A 14,631-nucleotide genomic window follows, 5' to 3' on the forward strand; every position below is an offset into this window, starting at 1 on the left:
ACTAATGTGCATAGATAAGCTTGTATAGAAGATTGTCAGAGAAAGAGAGAGATTATTTTGTTTAAACATAACTGTTTTATGCACTCTGTTGCACAGTTCCAAAACCTGAGGTGAAAAAATATAGATTATAAATTTAACTGTTATATATTTCATTCAGTCCTGAATATATATATATATATATTTTTTTTTTATGCTTCTGAAAGAAGTGTCTAATGCTCACCAAGGCTGCATTCATTTGCAGAAAAATAATTATTAATACAACTGTAATATTGTGAAATATCATTACAATTTAAAATACCTGTTTTATATTTGTATTTTAAAGTGCAGCTTATTTCTGTGACATCAAAGCTGAATTTTGAAAAACATTGTGCTGCTTAGTATTTTTGTGGAAACTGTGATACATTTTTCACGATTCTTTCGATGAATAGAAAGTTCAAAAGATCAGCATTTGTTTGAAATGTAAATCTTAAGGAACATTATAAATGTCTTTTTTTTCTGTTATTTGTGTGTATACATTTTTATACATATTAGGGTATCACTTCAATAGTTTAGCAAAATGGTAACATAACTTAAAATCAATTGCAAATGTTGGGGTTGCTGATGAGTTCACATGACTAGGATGGCATCAGCTGTCTATGTAGGCAGTAGGCATCTAGGCAGCTCACTAGGTTTTGTAACAGCGCTAATCTGGATCATAATTAACTTGGAAATAGATAGTAATATGTCTAAATGTGTGAAGAGCTTCCCATATGTTAAGATTAACTTGATATGGCGATAATATTGTAATTTCAAAAATCTTTGAGCAAATTTCTTTTTGGTTATTGTTGCTTAGACTTATGTTATAAAAAATATGTTGGGTGTTGCAGGTCAGCCATGATTTTGGCTTTTGTTCCTCTACTGTCTCACTTTTTTTTCACCAAATGGCACCACCTGCTGCTTTTAATTAGTGCCAGAGAGTAACTAAAATATCCTGAGTCCACAGACGCAGCCCAGCTCTCATCTGTGGCATTTTAAATCATAGACTGTCTCCAGTCAGGGAGGAAGGAGGCGTCTGTAACACTATATTGCTAGCCTTATAATTACACTGATGGGCATTTAGCATTGTAAAACGAAGGTAGTTGTTCTGTGAAAAGTGCTTTGTGTCATTTGTCACAACTGCTAAATAATTCCTACTTTAATTGGTTCCAGTTTATGGTGCTGGATTTTGCTTTCTGAAACTAGCTGTCAGATAAATTAGTCTTATTCACAATTAGCAACTAATTGCCTGTTGATTTTTTTAATGACATTTTAATTAGAGCCATTGTATAATTTCCTTTGGTTTTTAAAAAAATAAAAATCACATTGTCCTGACAATGAGTGTTTCTTCTAAAAAGACATCAAGTGGAAAAATGACAGGACCTAACGACCATGTTCAAGGCTACAGTAGCTTGTATAATAGAGGAAAGGAGCTATATTTAAATCAAATCTATTACAGTGTCTTCGATCAATCAGAACAAGGTCTTCCTTTAGATGCTCAGCGTTCTGCTGACTGGGCTTTCCAGTGAAGATGTCCTCTACTTGGCCTGCAAAAACTTGTTTGCTTGATCTCTCCACCAAAGAGGACAGAGCCCTCTATAAGGAATAAGGAAACTCATTGGACATTTGACCCAGTTCATACCCTCACCGATCATTAGTGGTTTATCATGATTATGATAGCTGTCATTGTTAGCGCTGGGCAGTCTATTAGTCATTTAGTAATAGGAAATGAATGACTTGCTTATTTGTTTTTGATTGCCATGTGTCCCTAAACCAGCCTTTTAATTAATTTACAAGACAGAGACTGATTTAAAAAACACTGCCAATTAAATTGGCCTTTTTTCCCCACTTTCAAAGTCTATTCCCATTTTTAAGCTCTTATGTAAGAAACAAGTGGGAAGGGAATGGAATGAAAGACGTACAGTCAGTCATTATCGCAAAATAAACCATGACAGGGTGATCAGAACCCTGAAGAAAATGGGAAATAATTGATTTTATTTCTTAATCTTATTTTTGCTTCATTACAACAATCCGTCAGCTTAGCATCTAAAAAAAATAGAAAATGTGGACTGATATGTGAAAGTAGCATTGGTATGTTGTCAAACGACAATGGTGCAGTTTACAATTGAATAAAACATACACTCTGTGCTGAGTTTGATCAATTGGAATAAAGTATTCACAAGGCCTGAGTAATTTATTTTTTCAAAAATCCCATTATTGTGCAAAGCTGATCAATAAATAATGCAGTTAATTTTCACCTGCTCTAACATTTTGCATAATAAATTAGAATGTGACAAAACATTTGATTCGAAAAGTGTCATAGTTTGATTCATGCATTTATTTAACGGTCCTCACAAATGATGTTGCACCTGGCCACGTGACATTATGACTTATGGTAAGAGAGGTCCATTGTTTTCTTGACAGTATGACGAATTGTGGCCTCTCCTCTCTCTCCATACAATTTGATTGTGGTGACATTTTTGCTCTATGCCAGTGTAGATTGCGATCCCCATGCATTCTCTTCAGGCTCTTTTCATGTCTGACGTGAGGTAATGACTTTCAAAAAATGACTTGGACGTTTATGTCATTTGTGTCACTTATTGGCCCAGAGCTTTACGAGCAACATATTCTGCTGTCACAAACATTTTCCATTGCAATATTTGTGTCATGAGCTGCCTTAAAAAGGTTAGAAAACACTGCATAAGTAGACAGTCATAATGTTGCTATGTGTGCATTTTGGACCCTCTGAAATAACGGATTTCCACATCAGCATTTTGTCATTCTCATTAGCAATCTGAGCGGGCTTTTTTCATTCTAGAATCCTTGGGCGAAATAGATCGATGTCTGAAATCAATCAAACATGGAGCTTTTGTCAATGTTCTGTTACCAAGAGTAAGCCTAATTCCACTTGAGCTGTTTTTCCATAAATAATATAGCATCCAAGCATATTTTACAGTTAGTGTAACTTTGTCAGATCTACTTTTGACAGTAGGTTCTTCTCAGTGTTTTGATTACTGATCAACCAATACATATTTGTAATGTCTGATGGCAATACGGCCATATAGAAAGTAAGAGTAAAAACGGAAAATGTAAGGTCAGTATATCCTGGTCAAAATATCAGTCTTTCAATATGTTTTTGCTCATGTGGAGCACCAGATATGCTGTTTTTTTTTTATTTTGTGGTTAAAAATGGTTTAACTGGTTACACAGGTTATGTCCTGCAAATGTCCTTGATTTATCTCTCTTTCTTTTTTGATTTCCTGAAGTTACAAAATTCTTTGTCTAGTCATGGCCATAGCCAGCTCTCAACCTTGGTAAATTTTCCATGTTCAAAAATAAAATGTGTTCTCTGAATGACTAATTTGTTGTTTAAAACTCCTTATATGCGTGTCTGCATGTAAAATTCAGTTTAGAAAGTTTGCAAGAATGTTTAGCGTCCGTAGTCTGGTATGAAAATAATCGCTGTGATATGCTGGCGGCGTGAACGAGGCTTGAGAGAGTTGAGTTTAAGTGAGGGAGATCGCAGCCAGATCCAGCTATTATAAGCATCTATGGACTTGTCATTTCCACGTAATTTGACACTTTAGAAAGTTAATAAAGTGGGAAGTTGCAGTTTAGAGTTAGCAAAATCATTATCTTATCTTATTACAACACCATTCTTAACCCCGCCCAAGACCTCACTAATTTTCAAACCCTGGTTGCAGCCATGGTCTTAGTACGTGTTTGGAGGCTATACTATATTGGATGAATTCCAAGCTCTTCCAGGAAGGTTTATATCCTAGTCATTGAGAAGTAGGGTTGTTATAAAATTCGAAGTAGAATAAAACTTTTTGATGGGTAGAAGTAGCATGCGTTGCACAACCACAGACGTTTTACATTGTACCAAAAGAGCTAATGCATCCTTTTCGGTTTGCATAGTAGGCAAAAAGTTTCTCCAACAATATTCTAAGAAACAACCTCCAACACCCCAAATATTATTTCACCACCAACCGCAGCAGCTCCGCTGGTCTTCCGCTGCTCAGACTCTGTCTGTGTTTATTTAGGTGTGCTGTGGAAGAGGTCAAGTCCGAACTGTTTGTGGTCTTTGTAAATTCCAGCCTGAAGTGTTTTAAAAAAGTGTCTGTCTAATCTGTGAGGTCACATTCACTCCCTCGTTGTAAGGGAGTATTTCTATTCAGGCCTTGTGCAAGGTATTTGGCAGTTTTGGGCAAACAGATGGTCACTGGAATATCTTTTAGTAGTTATAGAGAGAGTGAGTATGGGGGGGGCGCTGACACAGCATTGGAACGCATCCATTTAGGAGGGAGTCAGACATAAACAACCTGCTAATATGAGTCGGGTCATGGCAGAGCCTGTTAATCTTCATCATCACCACCCCTCTACGTAGTACATTGTCCATGGTGCATCGTCTAGTCACAGTTGTTTAGTATTAAATTAAAAACAACACGATTTAGACTGATTAGGTACATGATTTAGACTAGGTAAATGCCAGCTTGGCTGTAAAATTGTTTTTGTTTTTCTCTTCATGCTGAATCCTCGTGCTAATATTATTTTCTCTGGTAATTAACAGTACAAATGGTGTTGTGGATATTATACAAACTATTTCATGGATAGTTAATATTCTTTTAGGAGCAATTTGTTCCAGTTCAGATGGATGGAATAACAGACGCTTAAAGGGAATATTTTACCTGATTCAAGTGAAGACAAGCTTAAGAAAGCAATTTGTCTCCTCCTGTTGAAAAATGCAACACCTTTGTCCTGTAAATCGATCAGCTTTGACATCTTACCACTGAATAAAAACAAAATGTCCGTAACCTTTCCCTAAGGCAAAGAGGCAATTTTTATCATTTTCTGCAATTGTCTCTTCACTTGTCAAGGGCCGATGGTGGTCATTTGTAGTGCATCAGTTTGAGGAGCCCTTGATTGCCTGAGGTTACTTTGAATGTCTCATAGTGCAATGACATCTTAAACGACTCAGGGGCTTGTTTAGTTTGTCACCAGGCTGTAACGGTCTAACTCCCTGGTCTTTTGCTCAGTGTGACTGGTAGTTTGACCTTAGTATGTAGTAAACATGTTTAACATGCTAATAGTAGATAGATTGACTCACAGAGGCCTTTTCTGCCGATGGATGTTGTCAATTTTGGCAGCATTAAACGAAATCAAGTTAAAAATAATCCACCTAAATGGGAATTTCACAATCCCAAGCAGATTTTACAACAGGTTCAAGTTGGTCACACGGATTCGCCACACTGACCAAGAAAAAGCTGCTTGGTTTGAAAGTAACTTCTATATGAGGATCATGCATTGCTACGCTATTGACAATGAACCTGTTTTTGCCCTCCAAAATTTAGTCTAAATTTCACTGTGACCACACCTCGAGACTGTCAATGATACTGAGGTTTTTTTTTTTTTGCTATAGGAGGTTCCTTTTTAACTCAACCTTTCCCTTCTACACCAATCTGAGATGCAAACTGCTGAACCGTTTCCCTTAATGGAGGCTGTTTGTCTCCGTTTCGTGGCAATAGGAAATGAAGCAGCAGAAAAAGAGAATATTGTTCCTAAACTCTGACCCATGTCAGAGCCCTAAAAATATGGTACAAGAGTCAGCTAGATGTGAAACTCCATCTACGTCTGAGAGTTTCACGTCGATTGACAGAACAATTCCACTGAAAATGTCTGAAAATCTTTTTTTTTTTTTTTTTTTCAAGTGCTTAACCATGTTTACCTTTTCCCTTTCAACTGATAATTAAATGAACTGGTGACCCAGCAAAAAGTTGTTATATTTAAAGAAACTGTAGAGTTTTCTTTTGCAATGAGACTTGACCGTGGTCTTGCGTAATAGCATGTTTTCCTTTTCTGAGAGTTTTGTTGAGACAAGGAACAGCTGACGGCTGCATTTCATCACTAGTTCAAAACAACAATGACTAATCCTAATTATTTTAACCTCCTTCTTGTGTTTATTTATTGTGCTACTTAATGTTTGGATATTAATGAATAAAATGAATACATGATGATTTATTCTTCTTTACATAGATAGATATTCCTGGCATTAAAAATGTAAAAAGTTGGCATAAAAAGTCTTTCAGCCATGTCTGGCACGACCAGCTCAAATTAACCCATAATTAAGCCACCTGCTCTATAGCTTACCGTTCCCCTCCTAGATCTACCACACGCACAGCAGTAAATACAGAAGATGTTTAATTATTCAGCAGTTCTCCAAAATGGATTCTCTTCTCTTCATGGGAGGGCAAGGATAATTGCTTTCTTTGCAATTAACAAACACTGACGGCTAATTTACAGAAACACAAGCGCGATGACACTCGTTTGGGTTATTCAGTCATTTATGTCTTATAACACGCCCTTGAAAAAGCATATTTTAGTCTGGCTTGTAAAAGCTGAGTTAAAAAAGTTTTTCATATTTAAGTCCAACAACATGTATTGTTTTTGCTAAAGCAGATTAGCTGATGCTAGTGCAACATTGCAGCCTTTGCTAGTTCATCACTGTTGAAATTAGATGATGTGACCTGTGATGTTCCCGCTAATCTATAGAAGAGTCCATCCTAATATTTTTCATGAGCCTTTGGGTTATTTTTGAAGTGGGCATTCACATGAGACCTTGGTGACGTAAACTAACTCCCGTTGCTCTGTTGGGTCCTCTAAATGCCGGATATGCCTCCCACCAGCTTACTGCACATGAAAGACTGCTGGTGGTCCCTATTCTGTCCCTGATTGCTGTTTGGGTGCACTCTGCAATGATTCATTTAGAAGATAAGCAAAGGAGGTATTCAGAGATATGATGTGCCAGGCTTATAAATACGGGAGCCCTCATGAGAGGCAGACCGGAGATTAATTTGGATAATTTTCTTGTGTATTTTGTCAACACGACTTGTTTTCTTGAACTTTATTTCTATGTATATCAGCCAATATATGTCATATCTTTGCAAGTTTTCATTTAACTTTCTGAAAGTGTACTGCTCCAGTGATTGGGGTTGGTAGGATTTTTAAATCTTATGCTCAAAGCTGTGACAGTAATAACTGTTTTCTATTTTAGTAAATATTGAAATGTCATTTATTCCTGATGCAAAGCTGTATTTTCTGCCATTACTGCAATTTTTAGTATCGCATGATCTTTCAGAAATCATGCTAATATACTGATTTGCTGCTTAAGAAACATTTCTTATTATTGTCAATGTGGAAAATAGGATTCTTTGAATAGAAAAGTATTTGCTGTCACTCTTGATCAGTTTAATGCATCCTTGCTGAATAAAATTGTTAATTTTGTTTCTTTTCAAATAAATAATTAAATACTGACCCCAAACTTTTTAAACGCTCGCATTTTAAACATCATTTCTTAAACATAAAACTTTTTAAGCTGATTTGTAGCAGAAGTCCAACAATGGACAACATTGAAAGCTCTTCTCTGTCAGCTTTTTTTCACAGTGCTTGGATTTGTGCAAATGAAAAGCTGTCTCATTAGATGACAGTGTTTTGGCTGATGCCAGGGCCGCCCTGGCGTCCCTGATAAGGGTTCCAGAGGCTTAGTCCCTCGTTCACAGAGACTGATAAGCTGGGGAAAATCTCTGAGCTGAGGCTGCAAGAAGGTGAATTTGTCCTCTTGGGCAATTCAGCGATGATTACTACAGGCACAGTGCCGATCTGGTGACTGGCACACATGAACGTGAGAACAGTTGAGGGTCCACTACTGTTGCACTGGCAGTTTTCAGGTGTTTATGGGATTTAAAGACAGAAAGAAGTCTTCTATGCCCACCCAGGCTGCATTTTTTAATCTAAAATGCAGTAAAAACTAATGTTGTGACACATGATTACAACTTAATGTTTTTAAAATGTTATATTCCTTTGATGGAAAAGCTGAATTTTCAGCCATTATTCTAGTTTTCAGCATCACACGATCCTTCAGAAGCCATTCTAATATTTACTGCTCGAGAAACATTTATTATCAGTGTTGAAAACGGTTATTCCGCTTACTACTTTTGGAAACCATGATAAATTATTTACTTTGATGAATAGAAAGAACCATCATCTATTTGGAATAGAAATCTTTTGTAACCGTATAAACGTGTTTTTACCATTTTAATGCATTCTTGCTGAATAAAATGGTCAATTTCTTTAAATAAACATCTTACTGGCCCCAAACCTTTGAACAGTAGATTCAACATTGATAACCACAGTTTGAGCATTAAATGTGAAATTGAATGGTCTGTTTTAGGAATTATGCATCTGCTATATGCAGAGGATCTGGAATGGCATTGAGCAGTGACAATGTTGGAAATCGACTCTTGTTTCTCCACTGCTCCCCTCATAAGATTTATGGATGTGTCAGCCGTTTGAAGTGTCGCATGGTGCTAATGCTAATATGCTGTTTGTTTTATGCAGTGCTCTGTGTGTGTCTTTCTACAGGGTCTTTGGTGATCAGTGGGATGATAGTGAGGCGGGTTGGAGTCTGGATTGAAGGAGCATGGTGAAGCACCAACCATTACAGGTCTACGAGAGACAGCTGTGTTTGTCATGTCTAACCGGGATCTACGGATGCCGTTGGAAACGCTACCAGCGGTCACATGATGACACCACCAAGGTGAGTTATCCCATCGCCAAACCATCTGGCTGTGATGTGAAGACTTTATTACAGCTCAAATCCCACAGCTAATATTTTAGATGTCACTTTTTAATTTATTATGTTATTTGACCTGAGTGTTTAAGCGAACAGTTTTGATGTGGTGAAGTGTTTCGGGATAGATTTCCTTGAACAGGAATTAAGGCAGGTTCATACTGGAGTCCTTTAGAAAACTGTTTAGGTTCATAAGATGGCAACCTATACATATGCAGATTGTTTTGAAAGCATAATACACCCTTAAAAATAAAGGTACTTTATTGGCGTTCCACGAAGAAACTTTAACGTTTGCGGACCATTTCTATTGCGCAAAAGGTTCTTTACAATGGAAGGTTCTTCAAATTATTAAAATATTATTCACTTTAAGAAAAAAAAGGTTCTTTAAGAACTGTACACAGAAAGGTTCTTTGGGAAAACCAGAATGGTTCTTCTATTGCATTGTTACTAAAACCCCTTTTTGGAAGCTTTATTTTTAAAAGTGTAGGTTAACTAGGATTGGAAATTAATCAGATCACATGTTGAGTCACAGTTTCCAAGAAAACTATTTTGAGAAGATCAAAGTCTCGATTAGTCAAGGGTCATGGTTCAGTATGGGGTCAGAAATTCATTAACTGATCGCAAACTCTGTGTTTCCTTGTGTGCTTTATTTGTCACTCAGATCAATGTGACATTGTCTTTGTTTTGTGTATAGACACAGATGATGTCGTGTCAATATGAGAACACAAGCTTAAGAAACTCCAGGTCATTTAAGAGGTCAGCTGAAGGTCTGATCACATGGCCAGCCATTTAAAAATGTTCTTAGTGTATTTTGAATCAACATTTGCACTGTAAACATATCGAATTACCAGACCTTATTCAGTAATAAAACATAAAAGTGAGATGGAAGCATTTCATTACAGATTTTACTATATTTAATGATGTTCTAGAAATTGAGTCCTTTTGTTTAAGGGTCTTTTGATTGGGGTTTGCTCACATCTGCTTCAATAGAGTCAAGTATAAGTAAGTAACGATCAGTCTTTTAAGCATAAAAGTACTTTTTGTCTAGGATACTGCTTCCCTGCATTTAATTAAAGGACATGCGCTGAGCATCAGGGGAATTGTGACGTTATTTATGTGTGTTGAAAGAGCCGTCTCCAGACTGCCAACAAATGGTATTACCCTCATTGCCTAATGCAGTGAACGAGGCCAAGAGTCCATGAGGAGGATGTTCTGCTCTAGTAAAAGACTTTAATCAAAGCATTGCAGGTCTGTATAACTTTTTACGTTAGTGGAATATGTAGCAAGCACAGCAGCTGTGGATTTGTGTGTGTCATGGGAATGTGTGCTCTTTCATGTTGTACGTACCCTTTCATTTGCCACTGTAAGTGTAATGCTAATAAACATCCTTAGTTTTTTTTTTTTCCTTTTCCATGGTCTCTCCAAAGAGTTGCAATGGCTCAAAAACACAAAAGTGTTAATGGAAAACCTATAGGCCTGTCTTTTCATTCAATGTTTTTTTTTAAATTATGCTAATCAAATATCCCTGAAGGTTTATTTATTAATGTTTGCTTTCCTTCAGAGGGAGTTTTGCCTTTGAGCGTTACTGTTTTCAGATGTGTACTGCGTAAAGGTCCCTGTGGGAGAAGAGAGTTGGGACACAATTGCTTGTCAGAGAATCAGGCTGTAAGATGAGACGCACGCGAAAGGAGAAGACTTTGTTGAAAATCAGTGACACAGATTTTGACCGTGTTCATGTTGCTGAGAAGAGCTGGAGAGATGGTTGTCAGAGAAACCAAGATAAAGTTGGAGGCCTATCAGTACAGATGCATGTCAATAATGAAAGGAGGACTGTCACACAACACCAGGGAAACTACATCAATTTCTAAAGAATCTGTCGGGAGTAAGTTTGATAATCATTTGCAAACTTCATTTTAAAGTATATCCTTTGTTATTGGTGCTTACTCATAATACAGACATCAAATCATGCAGGAACTATTCCAGTGGATCTGAGGTTTTTTTTTTTTTTTTTGCTAGGCAGACAATAAAATGGGTGAAAGAATCCATGAACTATAACATGAACTGTATTTTACTTTTACTTTTAAAAAAATACATATTTAATTTAAAGGGGTCATATGATGCGATTTCAATTTTTCCTTTTCTTTAGTGTGGTATGTAGCTGTTTGTGCATGTATAAGATCTGCAGAGTTACAAAGCTCAAAGTCACCCACAAAAGGATTTATTCTAAATAAAAGAGAAGGCTGATCTAGACCGGGCTAAAACGCCTCATTAAAACACGCCCCCACATGTCTACGTCACGATGTGGAAATATTTGCGTAATACCGCCCAAATGTGCACGCAAAGAAAGAAGGCGTGGTTTCAGTAACCGCAGTAGTGTTGATGCAGCCATGTGAGGGAGACGCTGTGTGTTTCTATGCGAAAGCAAAATGCAGTTAGGAATCATTAAGATTACTTGCAACAGAACAGCACAACCCAAATGTTTGAATTTGTGCAACGCATTTTATGAACGACAGTTTCGTGAACCTAGGAGAGTACAAGGCTGGCTGTGCACGAAGGCTATTTCTAAAGAAAAATGGGTCAATTCTTACTTTGCTATGACAATCTGGCGGTTCTGAATCAGCGACTGTAAGTATGTTTTGTTAATAATTTAAGTATTTGCTATTGACTGTTCAAATGCGGAGTTTTGCGCCCGTGTAGAGTATCGCATCATGTGTGTGTGTATGAGAGAGAGAGACAGGGTCACATCACAGTGGAGTCAGCTTTCTTAATAGCAGCTTGTGTACTGCAAATACATACCAGCATCATCACTGTGTCTATCACATGACTCTGTTCCCCTTTCGGGCTTGAACTTTTGGTAAAACTAAGGACATTATTAACTGTCTTTTACATTTTGAAAGCTGAAACTCGCAATTATGGAAAGGTGCGTTACATTTCCGACGCGTGCTTGTGGTGTTCGGCCAATCACAATGCACTGGGTCAGCTGGCCAATCAGAGTAGACTGTGCTTGTCGGAAGGAGGGGCTTTGTAGAAAACGACGTGTTTGAGAGAGGCGGGGCATAGAGGAACTACAATAATGTACAGTATTTGAAAAATTTGTTTTTTGAACATTAAAGCATGTCAACATATTCTGTTACACCAAATACACAAAATAATGATCTTTAAAATAGCATCATATGACCCTTTTAAATTGCATGCATTTTTTACAATTGAAATTAATATGATTTTAAAGTGTTTTGATATATATATATATATATATATATATATATATATATATATATATATATATATATATATATATATATATATATATATATATATATATATATATATATATATATATATATATATATGAATATATATATATATATATATATATGAATTATTTATATAAAAGATATAATTGGGAGGAAATGTGTGTACACGCACACACAGAAACACTTAATTATATATATATATATATATATATATATTATTAGTTTGAACATGGTAATATGATAATACTGTGATTATGTATTTATTTCTTTATTAATTTCCCTTTCTGTTTTATATCAAAGTTCTGTAGTTTATCTATTAGAAACCATTGGCCTTCCATGGTAGCATGCTCAGGGTAGGTGTATGAGCTTGCTTTTTAACCTTTTTCGGATTCAGAACATAGTGTGAGTCAACTAGATGGAAATATGCATCACACCTACAATCAGAGTGCAGTTGGATCATTGCCTACTATAATATAATGATCCATATCAGATAAGATGTATATTTCCATTTTAATTTCACAAAAGAAGACTAAGCCATTGCCCTGGTTTCCTGTTGTTTTCTGGCTCTCAGCTGCTTGTACTGTGCTGTCAGCGATTTCGGCTCAGTCTTGACTGTCCGCAGCGGGAGGCCTGACCCTGTCCACAGAAACAGCCAGTTCAGCTGTCTGCGAGAGAGAGAGAGAGAGAGAGAGAGAGAGAGAGAGAGATATACCCGGACCAGAATGCACTGTGGTGTCAATTCTCAATGAATACAGCTAATGTAGTTTCCTGTCACTTTTAAATGAAACGGGATATGCTGTCTTTACTCATACATAAAAATTTGACCTTTGTCCTGTCCTGCCACAGTTGATAGTTTCATTGTCCAGGTCTCGCCCTCATGTGACACTAAACTCTGAGCTGAGAGACCAGGGATGATGCAAAGCACATCCATATTTCATGATTCCAGACTCAATCTGTGGAATCATTGGAGCGGAGAGGTTCTGTCTGGCATTTCAAACTCCATACAAAGCCTTTGTGCATTAACCCCAGTAGAGCACGGTGTACAGTAGTCTAATATGACTAGTAGTTCTGTTGAATTACTCTATAATTCAACTGGACTACCTGTCTTTGTGTTTTGTAAGAGTGTGTATGTCTGTGAGAGAAATGTGTGTTCGTCTCCTGTTTAAGCTGTAAGTTGTGCTCCACTGAAAAGAGATCCCTCCTCAGTAATAATTGAGAGTTTTTCCATTTACGTATCCCAACACAAAGGGCAGGTGAATAGGAGTGTCATTTTCTCCCACAAGCCCCTGTGTGGTCTGTGCAAACCAATATAGCTCACAAAACACAATACCAGCAGCAACCGGCATGTAGTGGAGTAACTGTGATCCATTTTATATATATATATATATATAGTGCCGTCCAAAAGTTTGGGGTTGGTAAGATTTTTTTAATGTTTTTGAAAGAAGTCTGTGATGCCTATCAAGGCTGAATTTATTTGATACAAAATGCCATTAAAACAGTAGTTTTGTTAAAGATCATTTGAAATAACTTTTTATTTATCACAATCGAAAATGGTTGTGCTGCTTAATATTTTCATGATACATTTTTTTTCCTTCTCTTCACTCTTGCTAAATAAAAGTATTTATTTCTTTAAAAAGATGCTGCTGAAAGCTCTCAGGATCTACCAAAACACTTCCACAGTTCCCCTCTTTTCTCAAATTTTTTTCATCTGAGAGAGGTTGACAGCTCTATCGTGATTGACAGAAAGTAGTAAATCACAATGTGTGGTACACATGCGTCAGTGACAGAGTGTACAGCTAGTTGTTGACTTTGCATCCATTCATACAGCACACATCAACTGCAGTCACTCTTAAAATTTGTTTGTGAGTCACTGTTTACAGAATGTGGCTGTCAATCTCTTTCATAACAAATTTGTCTATAAACATAACCATAGTGAGCCTCCAAACAGGACTGATAATCATATCCTGCTGAAGTATGAGCATAGCAAGTGTTTGAGTGTTTAGCAAACTTTTTTTTTTTAAGTTTGTTTACTTTTGAAAAATAGTCCAAAAAAAAATATATATTTTAATATATTACCGGTTCTGTTCAGGTTTTCTGACTATGCAGGCATTCAAGCATTTGGTGCATCCCTAAAAATAAAATTTTAAAAGGGTTGTTCAATTATTGCAATTATGCACTCTCATGTTGTTCCAACCTGAATTACTTTCTTCTGTGGAACATAAAAGAAGTCCTTTCCTTAAAAAAATATTTTTTGTAAAATGTCTCTAGGTGCGTCCCAAATCACGTGCAGTACTTATGCACTATTCTATGACGTTTTTTGGGTATAAATAGTGCTAGTAGTGTTCACACTACGTGGGGCGGGGCAATCAGACTCTGATTATTAATGACAAAATAACCTTATAAAATTCATACACTACATGGTTGAGTACATAAGTACATAGTGTATAAGTGTATAGTGCATCATTTGGGACGCAGTATCTGTGCTTTTAGTAGAAGTCAGTGGTCACCAAAACTGCTTGGTTATGAACATTCTTCAAAATATCTTCTTTTGTGTTCCATAGATGTAAGAATGTCAAACGGATTTGGAATGATTTAAGTAAATGGTGACAGGTTTTTAATTTTTAGATGAAATATCTCTTTTAACACCTCACTGGTAAACAAAGTTCAAATACCTTGTGGTCTTGTAAAAACACTGTTAAAACGTTCTCCTTTTCCAGTTGGTACTGAGGGGCAGAG

General features: G+C 36.6%; 1 protein-coding gene across 4 annotated transcripts in view; it reads left to right on the forward strand.

The window, feature by feature from the left end:
• The window catches only part of gdpd5b (glycerophosphodiester phosphodiesterase domain containing 5b), a 46,453-nt gene that overhangs the window by 5,355 nt on the left and 26,467 nt on the right, over positions 1–14,631 (forward strand). For all 4 annotated transcript variants that reach the window (XR_009274363.1, XR_009274364.1, XM_058799547.1 and 1 more), the window contains exon 2: positions 8,434–8,608. Coding sequence is in view for 2 of the 4 variants with exons in the window: in XM_058799547.1 (XP_058655530.1) it covers positions 8,492–8,608 (117 nt within the window). In the remaining 2 variants the exon portion in view is untranslated. The remainder of the gene's footprint in view (positions 1–8,433; positions 8,609–14,631) is intronic.

The sequence above is a fragment of the Onychostoma macrolepis genome, chromosome 15, assembly GCF_012432095.1.
Source record: "Onychostoma macrolepis isolate SWU-2019 chromosome 15, ASM1243209v1, whole genome shotgun sequence".
NCBI classification, from domain to species: domain Eukaryota; kingdom Metazoa; phylum Chordata; class Actinopteri; order Cypriniformes; family Cyprinidae; genus Onychostoma; species Onychostoma macrolepis.